The 14,040-nt window shown below is 44.1% G+C and overlaps 1 protein-coding gene across 1 annotated transcript in view; it reads left to right on the top strand.

Moving 5' to 3' along the window:
• Apba1 (amyloid beta precursor protein binding family A member 1) overlaps positions 1-14,040 on the top strand; it is a 191,088-nt gene that overhangs the window by 159,723 nt on the left and 17,325 nt on the right. Inside the window, exons 4-5 of the mRNA XM_042699414.1 lie at positions 693-732; positions 4,385-4,530. Coding sequence (XP_042555348.1) covers positions 693-732; positions 4,385-4,530 — 186 coding nt within the window. The remainder of the gene's footprint in view (positions 1-692; positions 733-4,384; positions 4,531-14,040) is intronic.

The raw sequence follows: 14,040 nt of genomic DNA, 5'->3' as shown, positions 1-14,040 counted from the left end.
GCCACTAGGAAGTTCTGCCCCCTCTGAGTGCTTGCATTTAAACTGCCATCCGGTTGCATTGGACAAGATACCTAGCTTACCAGACCCCTGCTAACAAGACTGGCTTCTAAAAGTTCCAGACTTTTTAATGTATTCTCTTTTTGTGTGATCTCATTTTAAGGGAACACACACTAATGATTTATATAATGGAATTCTTCAAATCAATCAGTAAGAGATGAAAGGAAGAGGAAAAAACAAAACTAGTACACATTTTTAAAACAGGGGTGCTTTGCAGCAAAGACCTAAAACAAAGCTCTCCAAGGGGATCCTTAATTTAGGTATTCAATCATACTGTTGGTGTTTTTACTAATCAACTGTTCTTCACACGGAACAGATTCTCAAGAATGCAAATCGTGTCCTTCTTCTTGCTATTGCTGATTATAGATTTTGGTCTGTGGGACATTGTCAAGCTGACACATACCTTTCTCTGAAATGTAGGGGCTTGTTAAAATGTGAATGGACTGTTCTGGGTTATAAGTGACCTTTAATAATAAATGCATGTTTATCCACAATTTACTTTCTCTAATGAAAAATGGTCGATCACTGGTTAACAAATGCCGATGGTGATGTATTTCTTTTCCATGTTTCATGCATAGTTGTGTTAATGCATATTTCATTGTGCCCTTTTTGAAACCTCTTTGTCTTAATTACAGTCAAGAAAAAGCTTGGCTTCATTCCCCACCTACGTTGAAGGTAAGATCTGAAAAGCAAATATCAGGCACAGAGTCATTCATTAATCTTTTATCAGTTGAGGCATTAGAAACAACAGATTTAAAAAAAAAAAAAAGGTAGAGCCATGTGTTGGAGGTTCATGTCTATAATCCTGACTACTCAAGAGCCTTAGATCTGAGGGTTAATGGTTTGGAGCCAGCCTGGGGAGGGGGGGGGAGGGTTTGGGGGAAGGGAAGGCCTAGAGATTCTTATCTCCAAATAACCACCAAAATGATGGGCTGGACACATGGCCCAAGTGGAAGTGTGCCAGCTGTGAGCAAAACAAAGCTGAGTTGAGAATATGAGGCCCTTAGTTCAAGCCCCAATACTAACATACATACATACATACATACATACATGGAAGAAAGGAAGGAGAGGGAGGCAGGGAAGAAAGGAAGGGAGGCAGGCAGACAGGCAGGCCACAAATTGGTAGTAAAAATGCAATTGCTGTAAGCCTCTTATAATGAGATCATGAGGTGAAAGTCTCCTTATGTCTATCCCAGTGTGTCTCTTACGTGCTTTGAGGACAGTCCAAGTTGAAACAAACTAGAAGGAAGAAGTCTAGAAAGACATTCCCAATAATTCTCAGCTCTTGCGTGGATGAGCTATTAATAGTCACATTTGTCAGCACTTAACTCTCTGCCGTATACAGTTCTAAGCACCTCCCATGTAGTAACTAATTGGATTTTCACATCAGTCTTGTAAAGTGGGTTTGGTGCTTATTCTCACGTTATACACGAGAACATCAAGGCACCAGGACATTGCAAAACCAGGCTATCAATGGTGGGCTTACTCAAGGATTCTCTCTGGAACTGTGTTCTTTGTAGGCTTCAACAACTAGTTGTGCAAGAGGTCTGGGGGAGGGGGCAGCAAAACTCAGCTCAGTCTCTGCACCCCAGCAGATTACACCCAGATAGGGTGCTTCTCATGTACATCAAAGTACTCTGTGGCTACAAGTGCCACAGATGCTCTACCCGGGAAATGGCAGAAGCTTTTTCAGGAGGCCACGGCCAGCCTTTGGCTCCTGTGTGTGAACAGTTAGGGTGGTTTGGAATAAGTTAACAGGATTCATAAAATTTCATAAATCTCACTCACACTCCAGGTCCAGAACAAACTTAGTTCCAGTTTAACGAGTTGAGGTTTTTAACAGAGTGCCCTGGAAATTATCTACATCTTTTGAGTGTGTCTGTGTGTGTGTGTGTGTGTGTGTGTGTGTGTGTGTGTGTGTGTGATTGAAATTCCATGAGCATACCTTAGAGAAACTCACTTCTGTGAAATTCTGTTTTGAGATGGCTTTTTAGTGTGTTCTCGGGGCTAGCTTGGGTTGAGATCCTTCTGTCTCAGCTTCCTAAGATCCTGGGGTTAGCAGCATGCAACATTATAACCAGCTCTATCTATAGTCTTTTTTGAAATTGATCAACATCAAATCTACAGAGAAATTATAAAAATAGTTTTTTATTTCCTGTCATGATACAGTGACATTCAGTCATAGTCAATTTCCCTGAACGATAAGTGGTTTCTAAGATCATAATCCCAAGCTTAAAATATCTCTGCCCCTTATCTGTGTCCAGGATCTGTGTAGTGTTTGCATCTTTATATAGTTATTTAAATATTTGGGGGATTGTTTTTACATATGCCTGTGTGTGCACACTTTTTCTTTTGGTTGAAAAGTGACCCTTTTCAGTTCAGTCAGACATGAATATGTGATATTCCATAGAAAATGTGGGTTAATTTTGTTTTTCTTTTTAACATTGTAAAAACTTATCCCTGAGGGGATCTTTTTCTTGCTATTTAGTTGACAAAAAATTATCAAGTACCATTGCAAATCCATCAGTAGGTACTTTTTATAGGACACTGAAATCTTTTACAGAGGATAGAGTGTGTGTAGCCCAAACCCATGTATATGTCTAATGGATCAGTGTTTTGCTGTGGTACAACCAAAATTATACATTGTAAACAACCTGATCCCTTCCTCCACTCATAACAGTTTCAAGGCGGGAACCACCTTGAAACTAGCCTGTGGCTGGAGTAGGTAGTCTGGACACCACAGCAGTGTTTGCCAAGTCTTCCTTGTTAAAACAAAATAGCACAACAGGTTCCTTGCCCACAGTTGGGGATTTACCACTTGAGCCACGCCTCTAGTCCAGCATTTGGCTCATTAATGGGGGATGGAACTTCTGCCCAAACTGACTTTGAACCTCCATTCCCCCAGATCCCAGCCTCCTGAATAGCTAAGATTGTAGGTATGAGCCACCAGTGCCTGGCTCTAAAACACCTCTAAGTTCTGTGTTTCAACTGCCAACTTCAGTTTAGAAAAATGAATGTCTGTGCCCTGGTAACTTGCTTCCAGTGGGAGGCAGCTGTGTAATTGTGTCTCCTATGTAATCTCAAGATGAACCAATGGTAAAAATAAAGATAATAAACATTTCAAGTTAGTCCTGCAAAGGGGAAAGCCAAGTATTTCCATTTCCAGTTACTGAATATAAGACCCTAAGGTTTCAACAGTGGGTAAAAATGTGTATTTAGTTTCCCCAGATCTAGTACTCAAGTCCAAGAGAGAGAGAGAGAGAGAGAGAGAGAGAGAGAGTGAGAGAGTGTGTGTGTGTGTGTGTGTGTGCATGCTGGTTCTGGGGCTTGAACTGATTGATATTTTTTTCTCAAGGCTAGCCACAGCTCCTAGCATTTTTGGTAGTTAATTGGAAATGAGTCTCACTGACTTTCCTGACTAGGCTGGCTTCTAACCACAATCCTCAGATCTCAGCCTCCAGAGTAGCTAGGATCACAGACATGAGCCACTGTTGCCCAGCTGAAAGTACAGACTACAAATTAAAATACCTTTCTTAACTATTATAAAGTTATACAATTGCCTCAGACATGTTTGAATCTGGAGTACAGTTTATAAGTGATTGTGGTCACACTCATATGCCTCCATTGTAAATATTTAAAACTGAGATGAGGCTGTTGAATGAGAACAGAGACTTCCCATTTTCCTTGATCTGTGTGTGAGGCCAGTAACATTATGGTCTGTAAATCGGCAAAGTCGGCTGCATGGAGCCATGACTTTGGAATTTGACCTGTCTTACAGAATTGAAGTCAGAAGCCATTATAAAAATCCATATACTCTAATAAAACAAATATCTCACTTTTCTGATGAATAAAAATTTCTTTCCTCTATTATAAACCAAACAGAGAAGGAATACAGGAATTGGTGGCCAAAAAAAGAAAAAAAATAGGAAGTGCCATACAATGATGCTTTCCTAAAAGATACCTTCCATTCACCGAAGCATCTCTAGCTGATATCCTGACGATGAAAGGCGCTAAGTCACAAAAGTCAGAAGATGAATATGACATGGTCTTTGTCCCCAAAGACATTGGAGTCTTAACGGAAGAAACCGCATTCTTTATCACTGGACTTTGTTTCCTATTTAAGTAACTGCTTGCATCAGTACTCACAGTAAACAGCATGGGTAAAATAAGTGATTCTGCCTTCCATTTGAACAGGAGGGGTGAGTGCCAGCAGACACTGATACCTTAGGTCAGCAAGGTAACCAGGCCAGCAGTGCATGAGGGGAAGGCAGTTCACCATCGCGGGCATAGTAGTCTCCACTCACCACTGTGGTTCTTGCTGTTCCAGTCCCTGGACCTTGCGACCCCGAAGACTTGATCGATGGAATCATTTTTGCCGCCAATTACCTTGGCTCTACCCAGCTGCTTTCAGACAAAACTCCCTCCAAAAACGTGCGCATGATGCAGGCGCAGGAAGCAGTGAGCAGGATTAAGGTAAGGAGGTCTCTGTGGTCCAGGGTGGGGGCGGAGGTTATGCAGCTGATGGCACCTGAGCAGTCCATAGTGTCAGCCCACATCTCTGTGTCTAGCTCGTGCTTAGACAGTGCAGTGAGGACTGGGAAGGTGGCTCAGTGGTAGAGCGCTTGCCTCGCATGCATGAGGCCCTGGGTTCTATTCCTTAGTACCACAAAAATAGAAAAGGCCAGAAGTGGTGCTTTGGCTCAAGTGATAGAGCGCTAGCCTTGAGCTGAAGAGCTCAGGGACAGCGCCCAGGCCCAGAGTTCAAGCCCCATGACCGACCAAAAAAAAAAGAGAAAAGGAAAAAAAAAAAGTGGACTGAGATAACACCACAGGCAGAGGCACATCCGTGACCCTTCTCGTGATCTAAACAAGATTTCCATTGTCTAGTTGACTCTTTAAATATGAACACGAATTAGGTTGTTCTTAAGAAAAAGTCCATATGATCATCGTCTTTGAAAACAGATATGAGGAAGGATATCATTCTGAGTATTTTGCCCTGGATGTGAGGTATAACAATGTATTTCCATGGACAACTAGAGGCGAGGGACTTGAACATTCCTATTAGTGTTGGGTCACACCAGGTGGCACTGCTTTTGAACTGGCTGGCTTCAAGTAAAATGAACAATTTGGTCAAATCCAACCTGCATATTCGGAACAAGCCAATGCAAAGCTAATGCAGTTTTAAACTAGTCGTAGCTGTTTTCAGTCTGTTTCATCATGAATTAAATGGAGCAAGCCTGTTGGATCCAGCAAGGGCCAGTTTATACCTGGCATAAATCATTCACAACTAACTTGAACCAACCCCAAACCAGTCCAATACTGTGGAAATGCAGAGCTCTAGGATGCCAGAATGACCTAGAATTATAGATACACCAAGATACTACATGGCATTTATACCATCCAAATGCCATTGTGCCCCCAGCACAGAGAGACACACCTTTCCAGCACTGTGAAGGAGGTTAGATCTCGCCAAAATGGCTTTCATCCAGATTCAACTGGTCAAAATTGGTTCCTACCACAAAAAGCTCTTCCCTTTTCATTCCTTCTTTCATATATTCCCAAGGCGTGGTAAAATGAGAAAGAAGGACACATAGAAGACAGTGACACCAGGTGCCTGTGGCTCATGCCTGTAATCCTAGCTACTCAGGAGGCTGAGATCTGAGGATCTCAGTTCAAAGCCAGCCTGGACAGGAAAGTCCATGAGACTCTTATCTCCAATAAACCACCAGAAAATCAGAAGTGGCCCTGTGGCTCAAATGATAGAGTGCTAGCTTTGAGCCAACGAGCTGAGGGACAGCACCCAAGCCCAGAATTCAAGCCCCAGGATGACAAAAAAACAAAAACAAATAACAGTGAGTGAGAGCTTTGAATCTGTTCATTAGAGAAGAAGTATCCCTTGAGCTCTTCTGTGTGCATGATGATGGGAGATGAGGGGTGGAAAAATAGCAGTGGATGAGGTGAGGTCCTTTCCCTTGAGCTCGGTTGTACAGATGCGATGAGGATGCAACCGGAAGTTGTACAGTGAGTGCAGAGGAGGTGTTCGATAGGAAGTGACACAGGAGTAAGTGCAGGTGAGTCCTCAAGAGAAAACATCACCAGAGAGACAGGCAAAAGAGAGGCACTTGCAAACCTGTCACCTAAGAGGATTGCTATGAGAGTCAGTGGCATGCCCAGGATCTGCCAGGGAGTGAACAGTGATCGTCTGTTTCCACGGCTTCCATAATTATGACGACTTTGAGCCCTGTGTTAGGGTGCCGTCATTGTGACAAATACCTGGGAGAAAGGGTTTCAAAGGAGGAAAGATTGACACTGGCGCACCGTTTCAATAGTGTCTGTCCACGGTCAGTTGTTTCTGAGCTGTGGTGAGTCAGAACATCATGGTGGGAAATTAGAGTTGTTCACCTCATGGCAGACAGGAAGCAAAGAAGGAGCATGTCTGCAGGAGTCTTTCTCCTTCTTCCACTCTGTTCCATCTGGACACATTCATGGCTGGACTTAACCCTTCTGTTGCTGTCCTATCCAGATCCTTTCTGGAAACTTTTACAGGCGCACCGTGGTGTGCTTTGTTCATCTCCCAGATGTCTCTTCATCGCGTCAAGTTGACAAGATTTACTATCACAAATTCACCCTTGTCAACGTGACAGTCAAATGCATCATCTTATACTCTATTTGATCTCAATGACAGCAACAAGTTCATAATCACATCTAACATGATGTAACTATCCTTAGATACCTGAAAAATCGCACTGATTCCTTTCCCAAAATCTCAACAGCCTTGGTATTGCCCAAAAGTTTAAGCCTAGGCTGAGGATTATGGGTCAGTGGTAGAGTGCTTACCCAGAATGTGTAAAGCCATAATTTTGAACTCCAGTTCCAAGAAAAAATAGTAATAAGAAAAGTCCAATCCCCAAAGTCTTCGCTGAGACTCAAGGAAAACACTTAGCTGTGAGCACCTGTAAAAAAGAGCAAACAACTTACATATTTCCAACATAAAATGGTATAGGGTCCACATTCCAATTCCAAAATGGAATCAGAGAAAAGTAGAAAGAAATTAAATTGAAGCCAGCAGGGTAAACGTTAAATCTCACAGGCCCATGTCCAGCGTCCATGCATGTGATCCTATGACATGAGCTCAGAACAGCTTGAGCATGACTTGGCCATTTATAGCCCACATGGCTTCTCTCTTGAGTTAGCTCTGCTCGTGGCCCGCAATTGTCCTCAGCTGACAGTCCCCATTCCTGGCACCTCTAATTTCCTGGGGTCTCCATTGCATGTTTGCCTTTACTCTCACAACTTTATATTACACATCACCCTCTCGGGCTGCCCCACAGGGAATCTGTCCCTGCTAAGCCTGGCCTCCTGGGCTTTTCTTTGAAATTTAGGTGGAATCCTTTTTGCCCCTGTAACCTTAGAATTTTGTATCTCTCAAACACCCATCACGTAGATGAAACCACTGTCTGGCACCAGCTTGAGTAGTAGCCTAGCCCACTTGGATTGCAGCAATCTCTAAGCTCCTGTGCCTGGTGAAATGAATCCTGGGAACTGACTTGCTGAATGGCTCTATGTGCTGGGCAGCAGTAGAAGTCTTTCTGTTGAGTTTACACTTTGACATTCCTGAGTTGCCCTCCTGTAAAGTACTTGGCTATTTTTCACTGATGCTAATCTCTTTGGAAACCATGTATATATTAATGATTTTACATGCTTTCCTTTCCAACCAAATTGGGAGATTTTTAAATCTTTCCCTCTGCATTTCACTATTTACTTGACTAGAAAAGCTAGCCATGCCCCGGCAATAAACATAATGAAGTTTCTTCTGTCACAGTTAGTCCATCACCTTTAAACTGAACCTCAAAGTCTTAGAGCCCAGACAAAACATAAACCAATTCTTCACTAGGACATAACACATATTGTCTCTAGTCCAGTTTCCAATAAGAATCCTCCTTCCCACATTTATCTCCTTTACTGTCCATGTTGCTATCTGTACTCTAGTCTTCTGAGCCACTGGCACCTTGTTTATTCACCTCCTGATAGCTTGGACTCCTACAAAGGAGTGTCTGTGTCTTCCTGCTCCCTTTATGGCCTGGATGAAGGGCTCAGATGGTCATAAAGGGATAGGGCAAGCACACAGCACACCTCTGAGACATGATGCAGCTCCATGGTAAACTGCAGCATCCGAGTACAGATCCCCTCCATGACAGATGTATCCCAGTTGATACTTCCATTTTTCACAGTCGTGTCTGGCAGTGTCATCTTTCCTTTGAAGTCCAGCTCCCTTATTAGAAGTCAGAAATTATATTCTAAAGCTTTCAAGGGATTGGTACCCAGAAGTTCCACAGTTCATTTGCACCTAAAATTAGATGGCTCTGTTCATCAGTCAGCCAGGCAGAGGCTGACTGCGTATAAATGCCTTCTAGACCTGCCTAGAGCCGAGCCAGCAATTGGGAAAACATGTATTTATTTTTACAAGGAAATTACTGTAGTGTGTGGAATTCATTATAGGGTGGCAAAATTAAATGGCTCCATTTCATTTTTTAACTTATAAGTATCATTTTAAAATGTCTTTCTATACATTGGAAGGAACTGTTGCCTGTCATTAAATATTTTCTGCTTCATGTTCCTTTTACATCCATTTAAATGCTTGTCAGATTGTTTGACATTAACACACAGCCAGAAGCCTTTTTCAACTGTAAGTGGAGATGGCTGTTTATTCTAGCACCCAGAAAATGGCCACGTCAGGGAGTGGGTAGATACATTTTCCCCCAGGGAGCTAGTCCATAGTCCCCCGTGGTGATCTCCAGAGAAGATAATGCTGTGCCACTCTCTAAAGAGACCTGATCTTTCAAGAACCAGTTACTTGAGTCTACCTCAACAGAGCCGAAGGCAAAGCTGCAGGGATTTATTTTGCCGTCCATTTAGCACTATCCTCAATCTTAGGATGATTGTAAGTTTCCAATTAGATTCTTTGACCTACGTAAAGGTGAAATCGTTTTCTCCTTTGTTTTCTGGTCCCTGTCTCTCCCTCACTCCCCCACAGAAACCCCCATTTCACCCCTTCTTGTGCCTCTGTTTGTGACCAAGGGATGCGGACACATCCTGGTATCTGTGCTGCTGTACCTGAGCAGATGCCAGATAAAGTTTGTCCGTCACGTGCTATCTGTCACCCACACGCTGTACACTAGGATACAGCATCACTCATTGGATTTATACTTGTAATTTTTTAAGGTTACCATTTTCTTAATTTTAAAAAAATCATAAATTTGCCCAATGAAGAGAAAATTTAGAGCTATAGCTTGACCAGACATTTTGACTTAATGGGAAATAAAATAAATCAGCCTCAAAAGCAAAACTGTCCCTATTAAAACTTCTGCAAGCTGAGCACTGATGGTTCATGCCTATAATCCTGGCTACTCAGCTGGCTGAGATCTGAGGATCGCCAGCCTGGGTAAGAAAGTCCATGAGAATCTTAATCTCTAGTTAGCAAACAAAACCTCAAGTGATGCTGTAACTCAAAGTGGTAGAGTGCTAGCCTTGAGCAAAAGAGCTGAGAGACAGCACCAGGCCCAGCGTTCAAGCTCCACGACCAACCAAAAACAAAAAACAAATAAATAAACTTCTGCAATAGGCACTTTGGGAGTAAAAGTTGTCTACCAGCTGATCCTTGGCCTTGAGAAACTTGCAGTCTAAGAAAGAAATCAAAAAGATGATTTAGTTAACATTACTACGAAGCAAACAAGAATCTGAAACATCTTTTGCTTCTACTAACATATAAGGAATGTCTTTTAAGTCCTTAGCTGAAGGTACACACCTGTAATCCCAGAACTTTGCAGGCAAAGGCAGGAAGTTCATGAGTTAGAGGCTAGCTGGGGCTATAAAATAAGTTTAAAGCAAGCCTGGCCTTCTTAAAACCCTGTTGAGAGAAAGAGAAGAGAAGGGAAAGCGAGGAAAAAAGTAAAAGAACTATATGTCAGAATACAATAAAAGGAGTAGAAAGCACCTGGTGTTGCTCAGCATTATCTAGGAGAATACTGTTCTTCTAGAATCTTCTAAGAGAAATACTCTTCTTCCAGGAAGACCCATACCAGCTCCACACCTCCCTATACCTTAGAAATTCACCTTAACAGTGGGTCTTAACACGTAGTAGTTGTAGCAGCAGCAGCACAGCCTTGGTCCTAACCCCAGACCTACAGAGTCAAAAGTTCTAAGCGAGGCCCAGGAGATGCTGGTATGCACTGCAGCTTGAGAGTGAGTACCCCAGCGTGGTGAAGCATGTTTTCCCAGACTCTGCTCTCCAGTGGTTCTAGTCAAGCCGAGTGCCTGTCACTAATTGGCTTCCATTGGCAAATACAGTCAAGAAACACTGCAAAATAGACGTCCTTCTGCTATAGTTGGTACACATGTTTTCCTATGAAGGGCTCTGAGAAGGGATGTTTCAAGACACCTCTCACCTCCTCCTCCACCAAGGAGAACCAAAGTCATAGGTGTGTGGCTGCATTTTGAGGTGGTGACCATGGGAAAATGTTGGAAATCAACAAGAGACAGACAGCGGACCTTCCTAAGATTCAGAGGCCTGAGAAGACTGTGTAGAAAGACAAAGCAACGTACCTCACTCAGCATTGGCTGTCTGGGCTGTGGCGTGGGAACAGGGAATCTCCCCTCAGCAGAGGTAAGGGTGAGAGTCCTAGCAAACTGTCCTATCAGTGAGGATGCTGACATGCTAGCTGGTAGGAAAGCTACCCGGGGCCTCAAGGGCTTGCGGCCCATGAAGGTACCCGAAATCTTCACAGCATCCTTCTTCGGAAAAGAATCTCACCTCATCTCCCGGTGAACACTTGGGGTACTGTAGCCAAGAGCCATCTTGACAAGAACCCTGTGTAGTCCCAGTGAGTAGCTGTCCTGACAATCCATTGTAGCCCTAGAGTGATGGGCTGAAGCCCCACTGGTGCTCTGCATGATAGAAGATGGCTGCAGGGACACAAAAAGAACCAAGCCATTAGGGAGTATGACTGTGAGACTGGGCATGGCTACCTACGTATGGTCTGGTCCCAGGGCCAGGACTACAGGTAGGCACCCATACTGCCTGATTCATGCTGCCTCAAGTGTGTGCTCCTCACAGGGTGGAGAAGGACATGGTGGTTCCCCTGTGGCCTAGCCCACGGGGGTTTATACGCTAACGGCCACCTCCGGGGCGTGCACGATCAAAGGAGGCCCCTTGGGGAAACTGTGGCCTGCTCTGACAGTGGTCCTACCCACTCTTAACTATGCGAGTGAGGGGTGGCAAAAGGCAGGAAACGCAAGCTGTAGCCTCCCTGGGCATGCAGGACTAGGAAGCACTGAGGCCCTGCATGGAAGCACCAGAGAACATGGTAGTTCCTGCTGCCCCCACCCACAGGGTTCCTGTGGGCCCCACACCCTGTCTGACATGCACTGCTATAAACTGGGTGTGAGGAGGAGTGTTTCAGGGCCATTACCACTATGGGGTCACCCAGTGACCTTGCTGGTAGGGTTGAAGTAGAAGTTCTCTTTTACTGGTTAGAAATGCTCACCTCAAGAGTTTCTGCTGACCCCCACTGCCCAGTAAGGACACCACCCTGCCACGGTAGGCCTATCTACACAGTGAGCACACACACACATACACACACTCTTCACCACACCGGGCTGAATTAGTCCCACTCCTGTGTGTCCCACTAAGACAGTCATTCCCCCTCTGACATGGCACATGCTATACCCAACATCATCAGCCACAGCCAAAACTACAGGGCGACTCCATCACGGTTCCCAGGTGAAAGTAAAGCCAGCAATGTGTAGCTAACTCACACCCCAAGACACATCTTTAGAAGGAAGCCCACCTCCTAAGACCATCTCGTCAAAGCAGCAGGATACCCAACCACCAGACACATGAATCTCAGTGGACCATGGAAAGTGTGAAGGAGAAGGGTAATAGGATTCTCCAAAAGAGTGTAACTCCGTAGCAAGCAACAGACTCCACAGAGAAATCAACATTGATGAGGACGTGGAGCTGTGGCTCAAAGTGGTAGAGCACTGGCCTTGAGCAAAATAGCTCAGGGACAAAGTCCAGGCCCTGAGTTCAAGCCCCACATTGACCAAAAAAATGCATGATAAAAAACATGAATACATAGTTACAGAAAGTCTTGGGAATGTGGCTTAGCGGTAGAGTGCTTGCCTAGCCTGCATGAAACCTGGGTTCGATTCCTCAGTACCACATAAACAAAAAAGGCTGGAAGTAGTGTCATGGCTCAAATGGTACAGTGTTAGCCTTGAGCAAAAGAAGCTCAAGGACAGTGCCCAGGCCCTGAGTTCAAGCCCCAGGACTGGCAAAAAAAAAAGTCTTGAGAGCCAAGTGAATGACAAATTTAGCCAAAAAAATGAAAAACAGAAACCTTAAAAATGAATAGCTCAACCAGTCATATAAATAGTACAGTTGAAAACCTCTACAACAGACTAGGTCATATGAAAAATATCTGAATTTGAAAACAGATCTTTTGAAATACACCATTCAATCAAGGAAAGGAAGCAAAGTATGTGCAAAATCATTGGGAGCTGGGTATAGTGACTCATGCCTATAATTCAAAAGGTTTTATGTGAAAACATTAAATGAATAGCATCGACATGTTTGGAATACTTGAATGTCAACAGATAAAGGTTAAGAGCACAGAAAACCTGTTCAATGAAGTAATAGCACAAAGGGTCACTAGTGTTGGCAGATTTATGTATAAAGATGATGACATTTTTGTGGCTTCACCGCTGAGATTACTGAACTTTTAAAGAATTAATGTCAAAAATTTCTCAAACCGCTCTTCAGAAATGATGCTCCAAATTCATCCTGTGAAGCCAGCTTGATCTTGTTACCAACCCTGTAGGGAAACAACAACAAAAATAGAATATCAGTAGAGACCAAGATTTCTGAAAGGCACAGGTGCAAAAATCTACAACTAAATACTAGCAAATTTAATTCAACAACACATCATAAAGAGCATCCTCTGTGCTAGGTACCTATAATCCTTGCTACTGGAGGCTGAGATCAGGGGATTATAGTTCAAAGGCAGTTGGCTTTTTTGCAGAAAAGTCCAAAGACCAACAGACAAATACTGCATCCTATCTCAGGTGTGGAAGCTAGAAAAATAGAACCATGATGGCTAGAGATCAAGAGGGGATGGGAGGAAGGGCCTGAGACTTGTATGTGATGAGCACATGCCCAGCTCCATGAATAGGGAAGGAAGGAAGGAAGGAAGGAAGGAAGGAAGGAAGGAAGGAAGGAAGGAAGGAAGGAAGGAAGGAAGGAAGGAAGGAAGGAAGGAAGGAAGGAAAAGGAAAGAAAGAAAAGGGACTCCTTGCATTAGCTTTGTCGTACCAGTAGCTCCCATAATTACTTGGGCACAGAACACGTTGTCTCTGTGTTCAACTGCTCATGTCTTGTTACTCTCTGGAGAGAGCTTTGTCTGCTTCCTGTGAGCCTCTCAGGCACCCTAGGATGGAAATCTACCCTCTCTGCACAGTGGGGCGTGGTGCCTGCCCCACCTGAGTGTGCCAGGCTGAAGGCAGTGCGGCTAGCTCCTGTGCCATCGTCCTTTCTCGCCTCTACCTCTCCACCAGAGGCCAGCGGGGCACGGCCGCAGCATCTCCATGCCGGGCTGTGAGGCCCCTGGGTCCGCCTTGCAGCCGGGGTGGCAGGTGCTCACGGTGCATGCGTTTCCGTAAGGAACATTCATAATCAAACACGCCTGTCAGTCTTTTCTAGCCTGTCCCACGGTTCATCTTTTTTTCCATTCTTTTTATGATTTCCTTTGAATGTCAAGAGTTATGGTTTCATTGTAGAATTAAACGTTCTATCATGGCAGCTTTGTTTAAGTCATGTCATTGCTCATCTTGCTTGAAGACGTCTGTGGTCAGTAAAGAGGAGACAGGGACATGCCCATCAGGCCCCCCCCCCCCCCACATTGGCCTTCACACCTCCTACTGCTCAGA

Source organism: Dipodomys spectabilis, unplaced genomic scaffold, assembly GCF_019054845.1.
Source record: "Dipodomys spectabilis isolate Male_0828 unplaced genomic scaffold, ASM1905484v1 ptg000241l, whole genome shotgun sequence".
Classification (NCBI taxonomy): domain Eukaryota; kingdom Metazoa; phylum Chordata; class Mammalia; order Rodentia; family Heteromyidae; genus Dipodomys; species Dipodomys spectabilis.
This window is presented reverse-complemented; position numbering and strand designations above follow the sequence as displayed.